The 18,433-nt window shown below is 39.1% G+C and overlaps 1 protein-coding gene and 1 pseudogene across 3 annotated transcripts in view; both read right to left on the reverse strand.

The window, feature by feature from the left end:
• Plcl2 (phospholipase C like 2) overlaps positions 1-18,433 on the reverse strand; it is a 174,595-nt gene that overhangs the window by 14,889 nt on the left and 141,273 nt on the right. For all 3 annotated transcript variants that reach the window (XM_078038313.1, XM_078038311.1, XM_078038312.1), the window contains exon 6: positions 2,964-3,073. In XM_078038313.1, coding sequence (XP_077894439.1) covers positions 2,964-3,073 — 110 coding nt within the window. The remainder of the gene's footprint in view (positions 1-2,963; positions 3,074-18,433) is intronic.
• On the reverse strand, positions 4,346-18,397 carry LOC101959947 (thioredoxin-like protein 1; annotated as a pseudogene).

Below are 18,433 nucleotides of genomic sequence, written 5' to 3' on the forward strand. Positions count from 1 at the left end.
TAAAAAAAATGACCAAAAGTAAGTATGCCAAGTTGTTAGTAGTGAATGATTCTGGATGTGATGACCGTGAATGATTTTATTTCTCCTTTGTTCACTTCTGTATCTTAAACAATTTTCCAAATAAAAATAAAATAAAGCAAGATTAAAAAACAATAAGATGAATATCCTTAGACATATGAACTTTCTTACCAACAGTGTGCCTCCTCTTAGGGTGAGCAGAGTCCCTAGTATGTCTGGGACTGAAAGCCCTACATTCTGAGATGGTTGGATCCGGAATGTTCCCCAAAAGTTCATGTGTTGAGGGCTTGATCCCCAATGTAACAATATTCAGAGGTGGGGCCTTTGGGAAATGATTAGATCACAAAGGCTCTAAACTCACCCATGTATTTACTGATGGATTCATAGCTGAATGGACTACCATAAGGTGCTGGACACTGTAGGAGACAAGACCTAGTTGAAGGGAGGAGGTTCTTGGGAGAGTGACCTTGGTGACTATATGTTATCCTCAGCACCCCATGCTCTGCTTCCGGAGCTGCCCTGAGGGCTGAAGTGTGCAGTTTTCCTCTACCACACCCTTCCACTATGATATTCTGCCTTGCCTCATGTCCAAAGCAAGGAGTCAACTAAGCATGGACTGAAACATTTGAAACCATGAGCCAAAATGAATCTTTCCTCTGCTGTTTCTCTCAGGTATTTTGTCACAGTAACAAAAAGCTGACTAACACAGTCACTTTTCCTCCTTTGTGGTTCCAATGAATGGGGTGATGAATAAGTAAAGATTCTATAGCAATGGTACTCAATATTTTTTAGTGTGCCTAAGAATTCCCTGAGGAACTAGACAGGCAAGAAGATTCCTGGGTTCCACTCCTGGATATTCCAGTTCAGTAGGTGTGGGGTGGGGCTCAGGAGAGTACATTTTTTAGCACCCTAGATAATGCCCATGCTCTGTCCTCACTGTGCCAGAGCTCCCTCAGCATGTCTTCCTGTTCTTCTCTTCCATATCTGGAGTTAATTCAAACCCTGCCTAGCCTCTGTACCACCAGGAGGCACCACTTGGTAGCCCCAAAGGGATGTTACCTCTCCAAATTTACTGCAAAGAATAAATGGAGGAAGGAACTCAGGGCATTCTATTCCCTCCAGCCACAAAAATGCTGACAGCCCAACTCAGAGCAAACTCACACGTCAGACCCCATGAACACTTGTTCTTCTAAACAGAGTTTAAACTTTAGAAACAGATACAGGGAAAGCCTTTCCATCATACAGCAAGGTCACATAGATTCCTCCAATTCTTTCCCATTCACCTAAAATCATTTAGTACCCCTCAAAATTGTCCCATGTCTCCCCTTTCTCCTCTAGAAGAACGTATAAGCATCTGGACCTCTCTGAGTTACTGGGTAATCATATTCCCATGACTGTCCTGGGCACAGGAAAGGAATGCATACACCTTTTCTTCTATGGATCTATCTACCGTCAGTTCATTCCAGCCAGCCTTCAGAGGGTGACAGAAAGTTTTCCCTTTGTTGCTACGCAGCAAGCTCCCAAGGGACCTCACACTGCTGGTTCCCAGACCATACTGAGGAGCAAGGAAAGTTGGTCCTAGGCCTCTACTTGCCTATATAAAATAGAAGGAAAATGAGCATTTGTTCCTACCACAGGGCTTAAAGTGCTGTGCTATTTTTTCCTGAGGTTTGCAGGAAATGTGTGGTATACTCTCCACCCCTGAAAGGGGGTGAGTCAGCAAGTTGTAACGCCAAATCCCTTTTCATTGTAAATTCTTGTTTCTGCTGTTTACAGAACTGCAAACCATTGGAGTTAAATTCTAAGCAGAAGATCTTGATATATATGTATTTAAAAAGTACATGTGTAGGAAGGGAAGTGCTTGAAGAAGTCAAGAAAATGATTTTAATTATAAAATGAGTAGGGGTTTAACATGAGAAAATGCAAGCTCGCTAGCTTTGGAAGGGGGACCTTTTACACAATCAAATCAGAAAACTGTTGTCAGTGGCAGGAATGGATCTCTAAACTGGAGGAGTAGTGAGGAGACTAAAAGAGGCAGCTATGATAATGTCTTTACAGTCTCAAATTCAACTGAGCATAAAGTTTTGGAGGGTGAACGGCAGAAAGCAGTTTTACATTTACTTGTCCAAGATCCAGGATGAAATAACTGTCCTGTGTTGTGATTATTCATATCCTCAAGCACTAAGAAGAATAGTAAGAACCCCTGGAATAAACCCTCAAAAATGTTTGAAGGTACATATACTATGTTATTTAAAAAATCATGTCACATTAAATCCAGCACAGAAAAAAAATACTGGAAGAATGTATGGCAGAAAACCCACATTAACTGTCTCTGGTTGGTTGGATTATGTGCACCTTTGCTTATTGCCTTTGACATTTTCTAAAACAAAAATGTATTGTTTTTATAATAAAAATAACCCAAGCCAATTTTTAAAAGCAGCATACTGAGAGAAACATATGCAACTTCACCTTTAAAGGAAAACTTCTTTCAAATGGCAATTCCTTTATGCATTTCCTTAGATTATACATTATCCAATCCTCTTATTGTTTTTTCTGGGTTCATATTAACATTAGGGCTCTGATTACACTTTAAAGTGTGAAATGACAGTTGAATGACTAGAATCTTTAATTTTCCAATCAATCCTCTGTAACCAGTATTTTCTACTTCACATACACCAATGGGCATTTATGAACCTTAAAATGCTCCCAGGATAAAATGAAGTCTTTGTCTGTATACCAGAAGACCTGTGTGCTCCTTCTGAGCCCCAGTGACAAGACACTGTGCCTATGAACTCTATAGGGGAAGAGTTGTCACTGTGATTTCTGTGCTGTGCTGTAGAGCCTCAAAGGCTGATAATGCATAACAAAGGAAATGTTATCCTGAGAGAAAGGCAAGCAGAGAACAACTACAGCACTATTACCCTCAGATACAACTCTGTAGATACCTTTAAGATCGTGATATTCCAGGTAAAGCTCTCCACTGCTTTCTGTAGTTTCCGTTCCTTCAGACCCTCCTTGGTGCCTATGCTGTGTAAGTGCTCATGGAATTCCATGGCTGAAAGAAATAAAAAAGACAAAGCGTGTTACTTCGCCATCCAGTTTGTGGTAATGAACCAGCAATATTCATTTTTCTAGGCAGAGCTAAAAAAATTTCAATCGCTAATGGAACTTAATAATCGTTCCCATGTAAGAATGTAGTAATAGGGAGGAAACACTGAAACGGTTCCAACAAAGTGGAAGGCATCTTAGAGTCAGTTCTGAAGGGCAGAAGGACACATGATTATTATTACAGGGTTGTAATTTAGAGAAGAGAGACATGGCTTCTGAGAGGAAGGTTGCCCAGGGAGAAGAAAAGCAGGGACTGGAACCCAGGTCTCTGAAATCTGAGAAGGTAGATTTCAACTCTTCTAAGAACATAATGCTGGCTACTGGGGATGCAAAGAATGCAAAGTCAGAAACTTCCCATCCCAGTGAGGGTCAATATGAGCTCAGATACCAAGCCTGTCGTAAAGGGGAGAGGTTGGGGAGAAGGATGTGAACTCTAAACTTTGAATTTAAATTATGAAACTTTAACCAGGATTTACCTGATCAAATGAATACTCCCCAGCGTCCTTTAAAATAATCAAAGAGGTTTCTCATTGCAATGATGAGGGGGGAGCAGTGGGGAGAGGGTATGATGGTCCTTCTACTTGTAGTCATTATAACTCAGACTTTTTTTTGCATATCCCCTTATAGTCAATCCTCCCATCCTTGGCCAATAGAAACCCTTCAAACTGGTCCCACACCCTACTGAAATCACCAATTAGCCTTTGATACCTTCCTTGCTTTCTGGCACAAGAAATTCCAGACTCACCCATCTAAAATACATTTCCCATCTCAGGCCTGGAGCTAGCTATTTCCCCCAAAGAAACTGTATGCATGATGCATGTGTATGAGGGAGGGAGGGAGTGGGTGGAAAGGAGGGAGAAGGAGAAGAGAGGGAGAAAAGACACCTTCCTTTCCATAATCAGGGTGTTCAATGTTAACTGAGTTTTAATTGTTTTCTAAGGTCTTTTCACTAGACAGATCTAGGACACATATATATTTTTTTAACAGAAAGAGCTCACTAAAAATTTAATTCAGAGTTTTAAAATAACATTTTAAATATTATGTTTATTTTTTCCTCTCATGAAGAAAAAAAAATCTTAATTCCTAGCCATACCAATGCAACTACTAATAATAAGACTGCCAGATACACTTAAAACTCTCAGCATTTTTCTATATGTGCCCTTAGAGTATATCTTATTGAGAATGCATAGTAAAATTTTTGTGTCCCAAGTTGGAATAATTCTTTTTTTTTTTTTTTTAAGACAGAGTGAGAGAGGAGAGAGAGAGAGAGAGAGAGAGAGAGAGAGAGAGAGAGAGAGGGAATTTTTTTTTAATATTTATTTTTTAGTTCTCGGCGGACACAACATCTTTGTTGGTATGTGGTGCTGAGGATCGAACCCAGGCCACACGCATACCAGGCGAGCGTGCTACCGCTTGAGCCACATCCCCAGCCCTGGAATAATTCTTTAATCTATGTGGTTATATCATTAACGAAGTAACTCAGGTTCAATTAGGTCTTATGTGTGTGTGCACACATGAGCTTTTTTTGGTTGTAATTTGTTTTAGGATTAAGTCAAAACCTGACATAATTCCACAGCTGAACTACATACATACACATCAAGATGTATTCAGATAAGTCCTGCTTCCTTCCTGATCTCTACCTTGATCCTTCCTCCTCTTGTATATTTTAAATTTATCTTCCCCTTGTACTGTTTCTCTGTGCAAGTGCAAGTAAATTTGTATACATATTCAGAATACTCCCTTTCTTACACAAAGCAGTACGCTGTGTACACTGTTCAGGATCTTGGCTTTTCTTGTCACATTATTGAACAATGGAGATCACTCGTGTCAGCATAGAGAGCCCTGGCTCATTCTTTATATACAGCTCCAGAGACCCCACTGTGTGGATGAGCTGGTGATTAGGTAGCCAGTCCCCTACCAATTTGTTCCAAATCTTTTGCTGTTATATAATGTGGAACTTTTGTAGTTATTACAAGGCATTTTCTCTGTTCTTTTGATACTTTACTCTTTGCTTAAACATTCCCGTTTCTAATTCCTTTTCTATGCAACACCATTTCAAAGCAACTCTACATGGTGACTGATAGCAACTTTACTCCTTAGAATCTTTAATCATCAAGCAAAGGTCAATACATGTAGGATAAAGATAATAAACTGTATTTTCTATTTTCTTCTCTCTCTGATAGGAACTGTGGTCCAACCTCCTGTTATGCTAATAAGGCATGAGAACCTCACTGGTTCCAAGAAAGAACAGTGATGAGTAAAGTTCACTCCATTGTCTAGGAAACTAGCACACTGACCAGCTCTCCTTTTCTCCAACTCCTCTTTTGCTAATGATGGTACCTGAAGACACCCCAACCTGATTAACTAATCCTCCTGCATCCCAATGCAGGTGACCAGCTCAGATGGCGAGCTGCATCCCCTATGTCTAGTTCTTCCTTTCACTGGATATATTTGGCTTAACAGACTGAAGAAAAACAAAAAGCAAAAATGAAAACAATGACCAGCAATCTTTTCTAAAACTCATGGGTTTTGCTGGGGCATTGAACCACACACTCCCTCTCTCTCCCTCTCCCCCTCTTCACATGTGGGAGGCTCCCTAGACTGGACTGCAATGACTCACCCATCAGTTGGGACCCTAAAGATAAGGCACTAATCTGCTGCCTCTTCTCTTAAATTTTAATACTGTTCTGGAAGAGATCTGCATTTCCAAATATGATCCTTAATACTCATAATGTTTATACTTCTGTCAGTCAGGAGGCACCACGGTCTCAAAGGCATGAGATGGTGGATGGAATCCGTGACTAGAATCCGTGACTGGAATCCAGGAAAGGGAAAAGACAGGAGGAGAGAAGCGGCGGGGGAGTAGCACTCTGTACACAAGAAGGCAGTAAACTCTGAGGACAGCATGTCACAGAGGAAAAGAAATTGGAAAGAGACATGTAAATGACATTAACATAGGAACATAGACTGTGAGTACCTGTCCAGATGTGGCCATTCATGATACTTCCTTGTTATACATTCTAAAACTGGCACACAGGTGTAACAGAACAATAGCAGGGTTTTGTTCAACCACCAGGTATGTGGTTGGAAGCTTCATTCTGCCGGGGGCTGACAGCTTATGTTATCTTATATAACTCCTCCTTAGCCATAAGGTAATGAGCAGTGACAGGAGCTGCTACACTGGGCTGAACTCCAACTAGCACATAAGAACCTACAGATAATATAAGCATGGAACAGTGGAGAATGCTGAGCTTAGACACTTGTGCATCCTAGATTTTAAGAAAGCAGCTTTAAGAAAATTCAGAAGACAGAAAGAACCAGGGCCAGAGGCAGTATAAGGATAAGCTGCCTTGAGAAAGATTGGAGACTTGAAGAAGAAACATGATTAAAATGATTTTTTGAAACAGGATATGGATATGGATAAGGAAGAATGTGGAAATATATACACAAATGAGTATAGCTGCATGTATTCCTAAGTATTTAAAAAGCTCATATTTTACATGTCTATTAAAGAGTTGAAACAATTCCCCCTTACTTCACCCCTCTTAAAATATCTATAGTCCAATAAACTTTTCACAGGGAAGTACAGTATATTATTAAAGAAGATCTTTAATAATGGGGGGCCAAGGGTGTAGCTCAGTGATACAGAACTGAGTGATACAGATATACAAGGACCTGGGTTCATTCCCAGCCCTTAAAACAAAATTCAAAATTAAAAGGAGCATGAAAAAGTGATGAATTGAATACTGGAAAAATGTTATATAAACCCCAGAATTTTAAAAACTAAGACTATGTGTCCCATTGTTATTTATTTCCTTATTTGATTTTTCTGGCTAACACATCTTTAATCTTAGAGGTCGATCTTTGAAAATCTACTGGCTTGGATTTAGCTAATCCACGGATTGGAAGCATATACTAATTTTATTTTTTAAGCAAAGAAAAAGTTTCTCCCCTTGACCTATAGAGCAGGATCTTACCTTTCTCTGTTAACAGTGACATGCAAAGTCCAGTGCAAGGACCAAGGACACACAATCAAGGAAAGCACAAGACAACAGCCAGGCACTTACATGTACTTTGTCAGGAATATGGAGACAGCCTACAGAACTTTCCAAGGAAATGGTGAGGAAGGATTTGAATCTTGGTTTGTCTGAGCCCAGTGCCCCAGGCTTTCCAACCACCAAACCTAAACAAAAGCATCTCAGTTCTTAATAGGAGCTGGTGATATGATTATGGTATAAAATAATTGTGCTATGAGGTGGAATGGTACAAGGGCCATTAGACAAGTGCTGGCCCAGTTCTTAGAGAACACAGGAGATACAATGAGTTTTTTGTATTTGAACTGAATTAGTCCATACATGTTAACAAGAGGAATCAATAATATATCTAAGACGAAAATTCATTATATCTTGGTACCAAATTACAAAAAAAAATCTACTCTAATAAGTCACAGGAGGCCTTCTGGGGTCTTTACATCAATAGTAAATATAAAGACCTTGTCTGGGTTGGAGTTCAGTAACCTCCTCCCTGCGTTTCAAATTATTTACAGCAAAGAATGAACTTGACAAAACAAGGTCCTTAATTTATCAAGAAATTTAAAAGCAGAATTTCTTTTCCTTCAGTAATCTACATTATTTGTCTAAACAGTAGAGTAAATCTTAAAGTACCTGGCAAAAACAAGATGAATCAAAAAGTGTAGGAGTTCTTTAGTCATACAACCCACCTCCAAAGAAGCCTAATTGTTCTGCTACAAAATTCATTTTCCTTTAATTATAAGAAGAAGAGATATGGGGACCAGAGTGGGGGTTAACCAGTGCTGGGCAGAACCCTGGGTGGGTCTGTTGCAGGTGTGAATCTGTAAAAGCAGACAAATAAGCACAGGGGAAGCTGCTACAATAATCCAGAGAATTTTCAGAGCGTCTGGCTGCATGTGTGGTAATGTGGTTGGAGGAGCTGCCAGAGGGTGATGGGGACAGGCTCTGCAGGGAAGTCAGGGAGACTCTAGAGTGCATCTCAAACCTCAGCGCACAGCAGGATCACTGGAGGTTCCCATTGAAAATGCAGGTTCTCTACTTCTTGGGGATTCTGGTTCAGGAGGTGTCAGGAGGGTCCAGGCAGGAACATGTTTCACAAGTACTCCTGGAGGTTTCCTAGCAGAAAGGCTAGGGTCCACTCTGAGGAAAGCTAACTAAGAGTGAGGAGAGGGGACTGAGATACTGGAAGCCACGATGTTAACATTCTAAACCCCATAGCATGTGGGTGAAACACCAGTGACTTACCAGGATCAGACAGGCAAGACTGAAGATGTAGGAATTATGAGCTGGGCAACTCAGCCTGCACTGCAGAAGAAAGGGAGGGAGACAAGCCAGGAGAAGGCCAGAAGGAAGGAGGGAGGAGAGGACACTACTGTTTTTCTTTCTAATGATTTCTGGTTTACATATACAGATATTTGTTTTCAAATTATCTTGCACAAGATTTTGTTCTGTTTTCTTGTTTCACTTTTATCTAAAAGGACTCTAACATGAAACTTAAGAAAAAAAGTTTACTTCAAGAGGTAAAACTAAACTACTAGTTGAAATTTCTTTGTCATGTGGAATTTTCAGAATACTTCTCTGTTTCTGCAATTACTCGTTCAATATCCATAATATTGATACAAAAAATCTCATCATTTTGGATGATAAGAGCAATTCTTGATTTTTTTTAAGCTTGGCAAAAACAGTGGCTTTTATTTACAATTACATGTATCAAGATTATAACAGAAAGACTAGGGAAACCGTCTGAACAAAAGCAATGATTTATTGGTAATGGCAATGAACAAAACACTGACAGTCTCTGGAGAAAATCAAGCAATTATCCAGGAGCTGCAAAGTTGATTGCAATAGGTCTTCCAGTATGTTTTATACCTTAGTGGCTTTCTCCTTTTTTTTTCTGTCAACTACTCATCTGAAGTCATTCATATTTGTTGCCTGGACTGGAGTACCAATGACAGTAAAATATGGAATTCTTGTTGTTTCGTCTTTACCCTGAATAGACTGAACAAATACAGTTTACACTGTTAACTCTAAAACAACAGAATGAAGTGGAACAATGCCATCTTCTTTGATATCATCCTTTGTCAGCTCCAGAGCTTGAGTTGGTTCACTTCTTTCTTCCTCTTCAAGGATAAAAATTGATGTAGGTGGATAAAATTTTTACATATTTAGGATCCTGACTATTATTTGGCCCTTAAAATTTCATGGAATAAAGCTTAACCCATTGATTGAATGCCACACTAATAAGTAGCTGTTCATCATAGTCAACTTCCAAGAAGGTCATGTCTTTTCATAAACAGTTGTCAAAATCATGTTCATTGCTTTCATTGAGACATTTCACAATCAGTCTTGTTAATAAAAGGCATTAAATCCATATAGCCTTTTGGAATATCTGTGTCCTCATTGCTTCCTGGGTCATTTTCTACGTGTTGCTTGATATTTTCCTCTAATCCCATAGCATCTGCTCCTTGATATTGATCAATTCCTATTTTGATATATTGTTAGTGGCAGCTGTTCCCTGAAACAGATGTACATCTACTTCCAAGAAAACAGCCTGTGAATATTTATTACTCATAGAACTGAAAGCTGGGGGAATCCTCAAACATAGTCCACACCAATGACCATTTCTAGAGTATATCACCAACAGAAATGTTAATCTTAAGGTACCCTCTTATGGTGAACTTGACCACAGTGAGTCTGGAGCCTGCAGTGCTCAGCTCCAGCTATAAATCAGGTCACTCCCAACCATCTTCACTCTCACCATCGTCACAGAGAGCCTGGCAAGGGGAAAGGGGGGCCACAATGCCTCTGGCTTTGAAACTCCAATTCTTGATTCTTGAAGTAATAGTACTAATTGGCAGGCCACTAGCATTTACTGATGTGCAGGTCATTTGATTATATATTGTGCTGATTTCCATTCAAACACTTTCTTAAATATGAGAAACACTTCATAAAAAGCTACAGACTCTAGAAGCACAGGCAGCAAACTGGGAATGGAAACTAGTGCATATATTATTAGCATAACCCTACCATAAAAACAGCTTTAAAATTTTGTTTTGGAACATAATAGCTGAGTTTAGAGGCATTAGTAAAGATGGCTACAGCATTCAAATGATGACATGAAATTACATAACAATAACTTGGTTTTTAAAATTCAATGCCAAAATAAACTCTAGGTATAATACCAAATTAGGATTTTTGTACTAGGTAACAGGCTATGTATGGAAGATTCTATAGTACAATGTAAAACTCTACATGATAAATTACAAATAGTGGATCATTTAAAATAACTTAATATTAGAATCAAAAAGTAATAAACAAGTTTAAATTTCTGAAAACCCACATCCTATGTTTTTACTTAAGTGATTAGACAGAAAACGAGAAATATATTAAATTCCTCTATGATAGAGCTGAATGCCCTACATACCTACTGCAAAACTGTTAAATGACTATATTGGAAAGTTACATAATGAGTGAGACAGAATCCTTTATCACTCCCTGTGCTGGCCTTTGCTAGCCATGGTGTCCTGAGTAGAGCAGTAAGGATGCTGAGCTGTGATTAGGGAGGGCTCTCTGCTTAGCTCCTATCTTCAACAGACAAGCTGACAGCCAGAGCCTAGGATGCAGGCCCTGGAGCAACTGGCACAGCTCAATCACAACCACTGGTGCTCCGTCCCTGATGCCAGAGCCTTGTGTTACTCTGTTCAGAAACAAAACCTGGCCCCTCTGGTGGCTCTTCCTCTAGTCAGCCTACAGAAGGTAGTTCTACCTCCTTCCTTCTTATTAACTACACTAGAAAACCCTGGCATGAAATCACTCCTTTGCACTTACACCAAGTAAATACCTGATTGTTTTGCATGTTCCAGGTTTGCTCATTATCAGTGGATGTTTTATAGGCCTGTCTATACTGCATCTATTTTAGAGTGACAGTCCCTGCTCTCAGGAAGGGGACTGTTGATTCAGATGGTTGCAGTGCACAGCAGCAGCCCTCACAAGTAGGCTCTTAATGATGCTTGCCAACTGGAGCCCCACAGATCTAAAAGGATGGGAAGATGCAGCACTACCCAAACCAGCTTCTCCTTCTCTGCAAGTCAGAAGGACAGAACACAGCTGCTGTCTTTCCCTCAGCAGACACCGTAGAGGGCTATCATTTACTGATCACACACTATGTGCAGGTCACTTGATTATATGTTGTGCTGATTTCCATTCAAACACTTTCTTAAATATGAGAAATATAGGGTTCTGCTGCCACATACCAAGGTTTTCCATGGAGCCTCTATTTCTTCGTCTGCAGCATTAGGGGCTGAAACTGAGAGCTTTCCAGCTCTAAAGCATAAGTAATTTTTATGCATGAATCACAGCTAAGAAAACCCTACACAGTTCTGAAAATAAATGGAATTTTATTGATCCTGAGAAAAATTACTTTTGTGATGATCCTCAGCAAAATCAAAATTTAGAAGTTTCTAAAATATGAGCTTAAGCCCAAAGAGTCCTGATGTCCTTACAGGATGTGGCTCTCAGCTTACATGGCCCAAGCACTGCCTGACAGACTTGTGGAAAGCTACCAGGCAGACGTGGGGAAAATAACAGGCAGCCTGAATCATGTGGATGCTGCTGTGGCTGAATAGTGACGCTGATAAGAATTCCCACTGTGAGAGCAATCTTCAGGTTCAGAGATAGAAACCAGGCCAGTAATGATGAGGGAATGAGACGTAGGGTATTCTCTCAGGAACAAGATCTATATCCCTGTTCGTTTCCAATATCTTCCAAATACTATGCCAGCACATTTTTGTCATAAATTTGTATATTTCAGAGTCATGTACACTTGTTCATTATCTTGCAGCTAACTGTTTAGTAAAATTATCATTTTTATTATAATTTTTATAAATTTTTATAAAAATTATAATTTTTCTTAGTCTATGTCCCATATACTAGTTTGATTTGAACTAAATGGCATTATAAAATTCTCAAACAAGACTTGGTCTCATCCAAGTTTTCTTAAAGGTAAAATGTAATATCTGGGGGTACCTGTTAAAGAGAAAGGGAAAAGAACTAAGATTCTATGATTCTTCAACTAAGAATTAACACTTAATTTGGGCAAAGAAATTGAATTCTTTAAATGTTACTAAGCCTCAGCTGAAAACCAACAGTAACCAGGTAACTAGTCCACTGGCCAGTATGACACAATTACAATGTGATATATTATTTAACAGTCAAAATACATATTGTGTTTAAAAGTATCAACGTTTGAAGATTGTCAACATATTACACAAATCCAGTGAAGTATACAGAAATATGAGTCAATGCTTAGAAATCAGCAAATGATCTGTGTCTCACACATAGATCTGGCTGGGCCTAGGATGTTGCTCTTTTGAAGAAAGGTTGCCTTTGAGCTTTGGTTGTCTTGTGCCAAAGAATCTACAATTAGATTCCTCTGATTCCAAGACTCTTAGCTTCTGATCCTAAGGAAAAGCAGGGAACTATTTTTCTTCTGGGATGTTAACCAAGGAGAAAACTTGCTCAAATTCCTTGGTGGTAAATAACTTGAGAACCAAGGCATTAAACAGTAGATTGTCAAACAGCAGAGAAAGGACAATGGAAAACTTAAGGTCAGATGATGTCTATAAGAGTTCAATTCCATTCTAGTCTCAAGGGAATGGAAGATACAGATAATATGAGAAAGAACAAAGTCAGGCCTAGGTCTGTGGTGGGGATGGAACAAGTTATTTAACTTTTGATTTATACTTACAGAGTTAAATTTTAAGAACTGGTATGGCCACATGATGGTACATTATTGGATTTTTATGTAAAGAAATATCTTTGGAAAGTTAGTACTTCTTTCTTTGCTATTTCTTTAAAATCTAAACAGCCCCAATTTTTGACATGAAGATGTTTTTTCACATAGTTTTCTAGTTACTATTACAAAGTACTTTGTAATTTAAATATTGGAAGGGTTTGGAGGAGACTAAAACTTAATGACAAAAAAGAATCATGTTTTATGAAAATTAATAGATGAGTTCAAAGTCTTCAAGATAATGTAATTAACTCAGAACATTAGTGCAACTGCCTGTAACTATCCTCGAATGTGCAGAAGAGAAATTTCCAGGTCTATTAAGTTCTCTTGCTGCCTATCACAGATAACGAACTTAGATGAAATCTAATCAGCCCTAAGAATAAAAAGCATGATATATATAATAAAAAAAATCCGAAGAAGAAGTTTTTGCTTTAAATGGGAGGTGGGGCCAAGGCAGAACTATGGCATCGCCTCCTCTTCCAAATGAAATGAATGCCATGCTTCCTTGCCAGACGTAAAGCAGATGACCTTTCAAACATTATGGTTGGGATTTTCTCAATCTAAGTGATATGAATCTAAAATACATCATGTTGCACATGGCTAAACTTTTAAAGAAGCAAATGTAATTAAGAAAAACACTCATGAGAGACGTACTAATCTTAATTGAGATAATGATTCGTTTTTCAGCTGAAAATTTGCTTTCCTAAAAAGCTCTTCTATTATAAATAACCAGATGAAATACATCTGTGTGTGTGCTGAAAAATAAAAACTGAAGGCAAAAGGTAAACCTTTTAGATGGTGACAAAATAATTAGATATTTATAATTCTAATTTATTTCAAATTCCCTAAATTTGGTGTTGTGGAATATTTCATAATAGAAATAAACCTGTGTCATGTAGAAGATGGAATTCTACATGACTCAGGTTTATCTGGAAACTCATTCAAGAGGTCAATTCACCAACAGTATTAAAAGGACTGATCTAATATGGTCTGCACAAAGTATTGTGGTAGCATACTATCCAGAGAACAAAAGAGTGGATAATCTGGATTACTTTTTTCCAATTCTCACATAGTGCCTGTTTAAATAGCCTTTGTAAACACTCTGCCCCAGACTTCAGGGGTCTAGAGTGAGGGTACACTGCTGACATGGGAGTGTTTCACACTTGTTCTTGGGGAGATGTGGACTGCTTAGTTGCTCTTCAAACAGTTCCAGTTGGTAGTCTCTTTTTCTTGGCCTTCTTGCCAAATAATCTTGGCATTAAGGAAAGCCACATTATTTTTAAGATGGATTTTGAACTGTTAAATCCCATTCCACCCAAGACAGGATAGATAAACCAGGTCTCTTAAATATAGCCCTGAAACCCAGATGGATGACAAGATCTGTGTGATGCCAAGCCCAAAGCAGTACAATTTGTGAATGAATTACCCCAGGGAGGGTTTTCTTTCCCTGCCAGCATTTCCATCTGGGTAAATCTAGGTGAGCTGAAGCTGCATCACTCTTGGTCCTTTGTGGGACCCGTCAAGCCATTCTCAACCCATGGCTGTGTGATTCCAGAGGGCAGAATCCCAGGAGGAATTGTGTTAGCAAGATCCTTATTTAATTTCATCCAGAAATACAATATAAAATCCCTCTTCAATAATGCACAGAGTACTTTTTTTTTTTTTTAACAGAGTACTTGTCTAGCACACTCAAAGTCCTGGGTTTGATCTCCTAGCATTGCAAAAAGACAAACAAACAGATTTTTTTTTTTGTATGCCTGGAGTATTTTTGCTTGGATCACCACATACATCAATTCTTCCCTTCTCCCAGTTTGGCACAATCACCACAACACACAAGACCCTTATCACTGTACCCTATACACGATTCTCTTTCCTTTTTACACCTCTTTTATTTGAATTTTCAACAGATAATATACTCAGATGGTTCAACAAGTTAAAAAGTCTAAACTGGTATACAGGGCATTGTCTTTTCTTTCCCATTTCCCAGGCCCCTTAGATCTCCTCCTGCCAGGCACCCACTGTTATCCCAAGTTTTCTTCCAGAGAGTGATGTGCTCACAGCACACAGCTATTCTCCCCTCCCAGCTTTTAAAACAAATAGTTACAAATAACACACAGTGTTTTCCTTTGCTTTGCTTTTGAAATTCATGTTTTTATACTTTTACCGATATGTGTATATATGAGTTATTCCTTATAGATGTATATACCTGCAGTGTGTGTGAACACATGTACACACATACTTCTTTATTCTTTATCATGGTAGTACAATGTTCCCTCATAAGGGTATATCATAAAATGTATTTAATCCCCTGTCGAACGTTTAGGTTATTCTCAGTGTTAACAAAGAAAACTGTACATGGTAAAGTATGTAATCATACCTGTAGGAAAAAACTCTTGAAAAAATGGAATTGCTGGCTTGAAGTATATATAATTTATAATTCTTATAAATATTGTCATTTGGCCTTTCTGAGGCATGGACCCAACTTACATGCACCCTCATGAGACAGTTATCGGTTTGCCCTGTATTCTCACTGAGACTTCATGAGTTGGATACAATGAAGTCTCTCATGGGAATGCTGAAGACTCTCATGCAGTTTGGATCTGACAGAGAAAAGTGGCATCTTCTTGCAATACCTCATTCACTCCACCCACAGAAGATACAAGTCTCATCCTGCCCTTCTGTCTACTGCCCCTCAATCACTTGTGCAAGTTCTTCTGCATTTCCCCAGCATCTAAACAGGAAGGGGCCAGGACTCCTTATTCTCTACCTGAGAGATAACTCAATCTTCCAGCTTGAAAGAGCACCATTGTGCTAGGACTTCCAAATTTAAACCTCTAGTGTCAACCTCACCCCAGAAAGTTACACTTGGAAGTCAACAAGGCATCTAACTTGTCAAAAACAAACCTCTGCTCTTTCCCCTCAAATGTGTGCCATCCTCTTTCCCATCTCTATGAACAGCAGCTCCATCCCTCCAGGACAGCACAAACAATCCAGTCTTACTACGCCCCTCTTTCTCTCCTCCCACTCCACTCCAACTCAGTAAAAAATCCTGTCAGCATGATCATCAGAATGTTGATTTGGTCATACAGAATTCTTTATGTTCAGTCTAACACATCAGTTTGTTGGTATAATGTTCTGTTAAAAACCCCAGCCAGCCTCTCCAGCCTCATTTGCTTCTCCTATACTGGCCACATGATGCTCCACGTGGCCAACGCTTCTGCCAGCATGGGCCTTACTGCCCTGGACACGATCTTCCCTCCATCTGGAGCCTGAGCTCACCTGCCTTGGCTCTTAGACAAACCACCTTCTCAACTCCACTCCAGCCTTGATCTGGTTCAACTATCTGCCCCCAAACAGAGCACCCTCCTTAGTGTGGCTAGGGCTGTGGAAAAGGGCACGCACTACTCCACTCACACTCTGGTGGCAGCAAGAAGCTCTTACACACCTCTCTTCAACACTCCACCCACAATCCACTGAAAGCAGGGCCCATGTCTTCTTTGGTATCCCCAGCTTCTGATCTGAGGAGAGTAAGGACCTAACCAATGTCTGTTGACTAGATGTATGAACAGATAACAGCAGCATCCTGGATTAAGCTCAGCTCAACACACATTTTCTGAGTACCAGCCTCTGTTCTTGGTGCTTGGATGTTATTAACTGATTTCCTGCCTTTGAGGCTTGTGTTCTGGCTGGAAGAAGACAGATATCAATCTACCAGCATAGGTTAATTATATGTATGTTAAAAAAAGTAATGATTGCAGGCTGGGGTTGTGGCTCAGCAATAGAGAGCTCACCTAGCATGTGTGAGTCTCTGGGTTTGATCCTCAGCACCACATAAAAAGTAAATAAATAAATAAGATAAAGGTATTATGTCCAACTACAACTAAAAAAAAATAAATATTAAAAAAATAATAATGGGGGGTTCGTGGTTCAGTGAGGCACTGGGTTTGATCCTCAGCAACATATAACAATAAATAAACAAAAATAAAGATATTATGTCCATGTATAACTAAAAATATTTTTTAAAATAATTATTAGAGCAGGATAAGGGATTAGGTATGGTGAGATGATTTTAAGTTCTGAAGGAGAAGACCTTTGGTTCAGAATCAGTCTCATTCATGTCCCAGAGCTTTCTGAATCTCCTGCCTGTCCTTTCTTCCTGACAGATCTCATTCCACAAGTAGTGCTTCCATCTGCATGATAGCCAGTTCAACCTGTTGGCCTGATATCTCCATTCCAAGCTTCACTTTAGGTCCTCTTGACAATTCACCAGACATTTCTACATGACCACCCTCCTGTGATCTGCATACCACACCTAAAACAGACCTCGCCACCAACTCTTCCTGTGCCAACATTTCAGGTCTCCATAATCTCTCTCGGGAAATAGCAGTGGAACACAAACACACAGGAAGAAAGCAAGTTGATCAGATTCCCCGAGGGGAATGATTTCATGGCCTTGCTGCCCAAAAACAGTTTCCTCAGTGTTCAAGACATTGACGGAGAGAACTCAAAGCAAGGAAGGGCTTTGTAACAAAATAAGTTTAGAACATACTGAACTAAACTGGAGGACATTTAGCATGCTGGTGTGCACTGAGACTCTCTAAAGGGTGTAAATTGTATTGTGATATTTAATGGTGAAATCCTTTGCCCAAGAGAATGACAAATGTTCCTTGAATTAGATTTTGGGAAAGGTTGGCCTAGAAAATCAACCCCAAATACTTTAGCCTTGAATCAGAGGCTTGAATCATTAAGCCCAACTTGAATTCCAACCCTAGTTTCTACAATTTCCTGATCAAATATCTCCTTTTAGCCAAGACAATATATTTCATGCATACTGACAGCACACCTTCATGATGAAGAATTCTAAGCTTTGCCTACCTAAAATGCCATGTCCTTCTGCTTAACATATATGAATCCTATATTTCCTCAAGCCCCAAGCTCAAAGCCTCTTCTCTGCCAACAAAACCTCAGGGAGAGCTCCTTCCTTCACGCTTCATTTACACCTGTTATCTGTGCCACTCACTCCTTTCATGTTCCATGATAGCAGAGACCTTTCATCTTATTAAAAATCTTGGATGAGTAATTAATATAACACCTTGTTATGGAACACAGTCCACAAATACATGACTGTGCTACTTCTTTACTATGTTAATGTGTTATCAACACAGCATGCCCTGCAATGAGTATAATGACTTATAACAAAAGAATAGAAGTTAAAGCTGTTTTAAATTCCTTGTTTTAAGAAGATCTATTTCTAAGTACTATTAAAACATTCTTAGAATGCTTTTTTCCTCTTTTACCTGATTCCTAATATATTGCCTTTTATAATCCCCTATGTATTTATATTAGATTATAGGATTTGCAGATGATAGCATTTGAAAGCAGAAATGTTCTTTGAGATCATCTAGGCTAATTTATTTTCAATATTTGAGGATATCTATCAGGTTTTATATATTTTGAGCCTTCTAAACTTTCTAGTATTTGTATG

Source organism: Ictidomys tridecemlineatus, chromosome 2 (genome assembly GCF_052094955.1).
Source record: "Ictidomys tridecemlineatus isolate mIctTri1 chromosome 2, mIctTri1.hap1, whole genome shotgun sequence".
Taxonomy (NCBI): Eukaryota; Metazoa; Chordata; class Mammalia; order Rodentia; family Sciuridae; genus Ictidomys; species Ictidomys tridecemlineatus.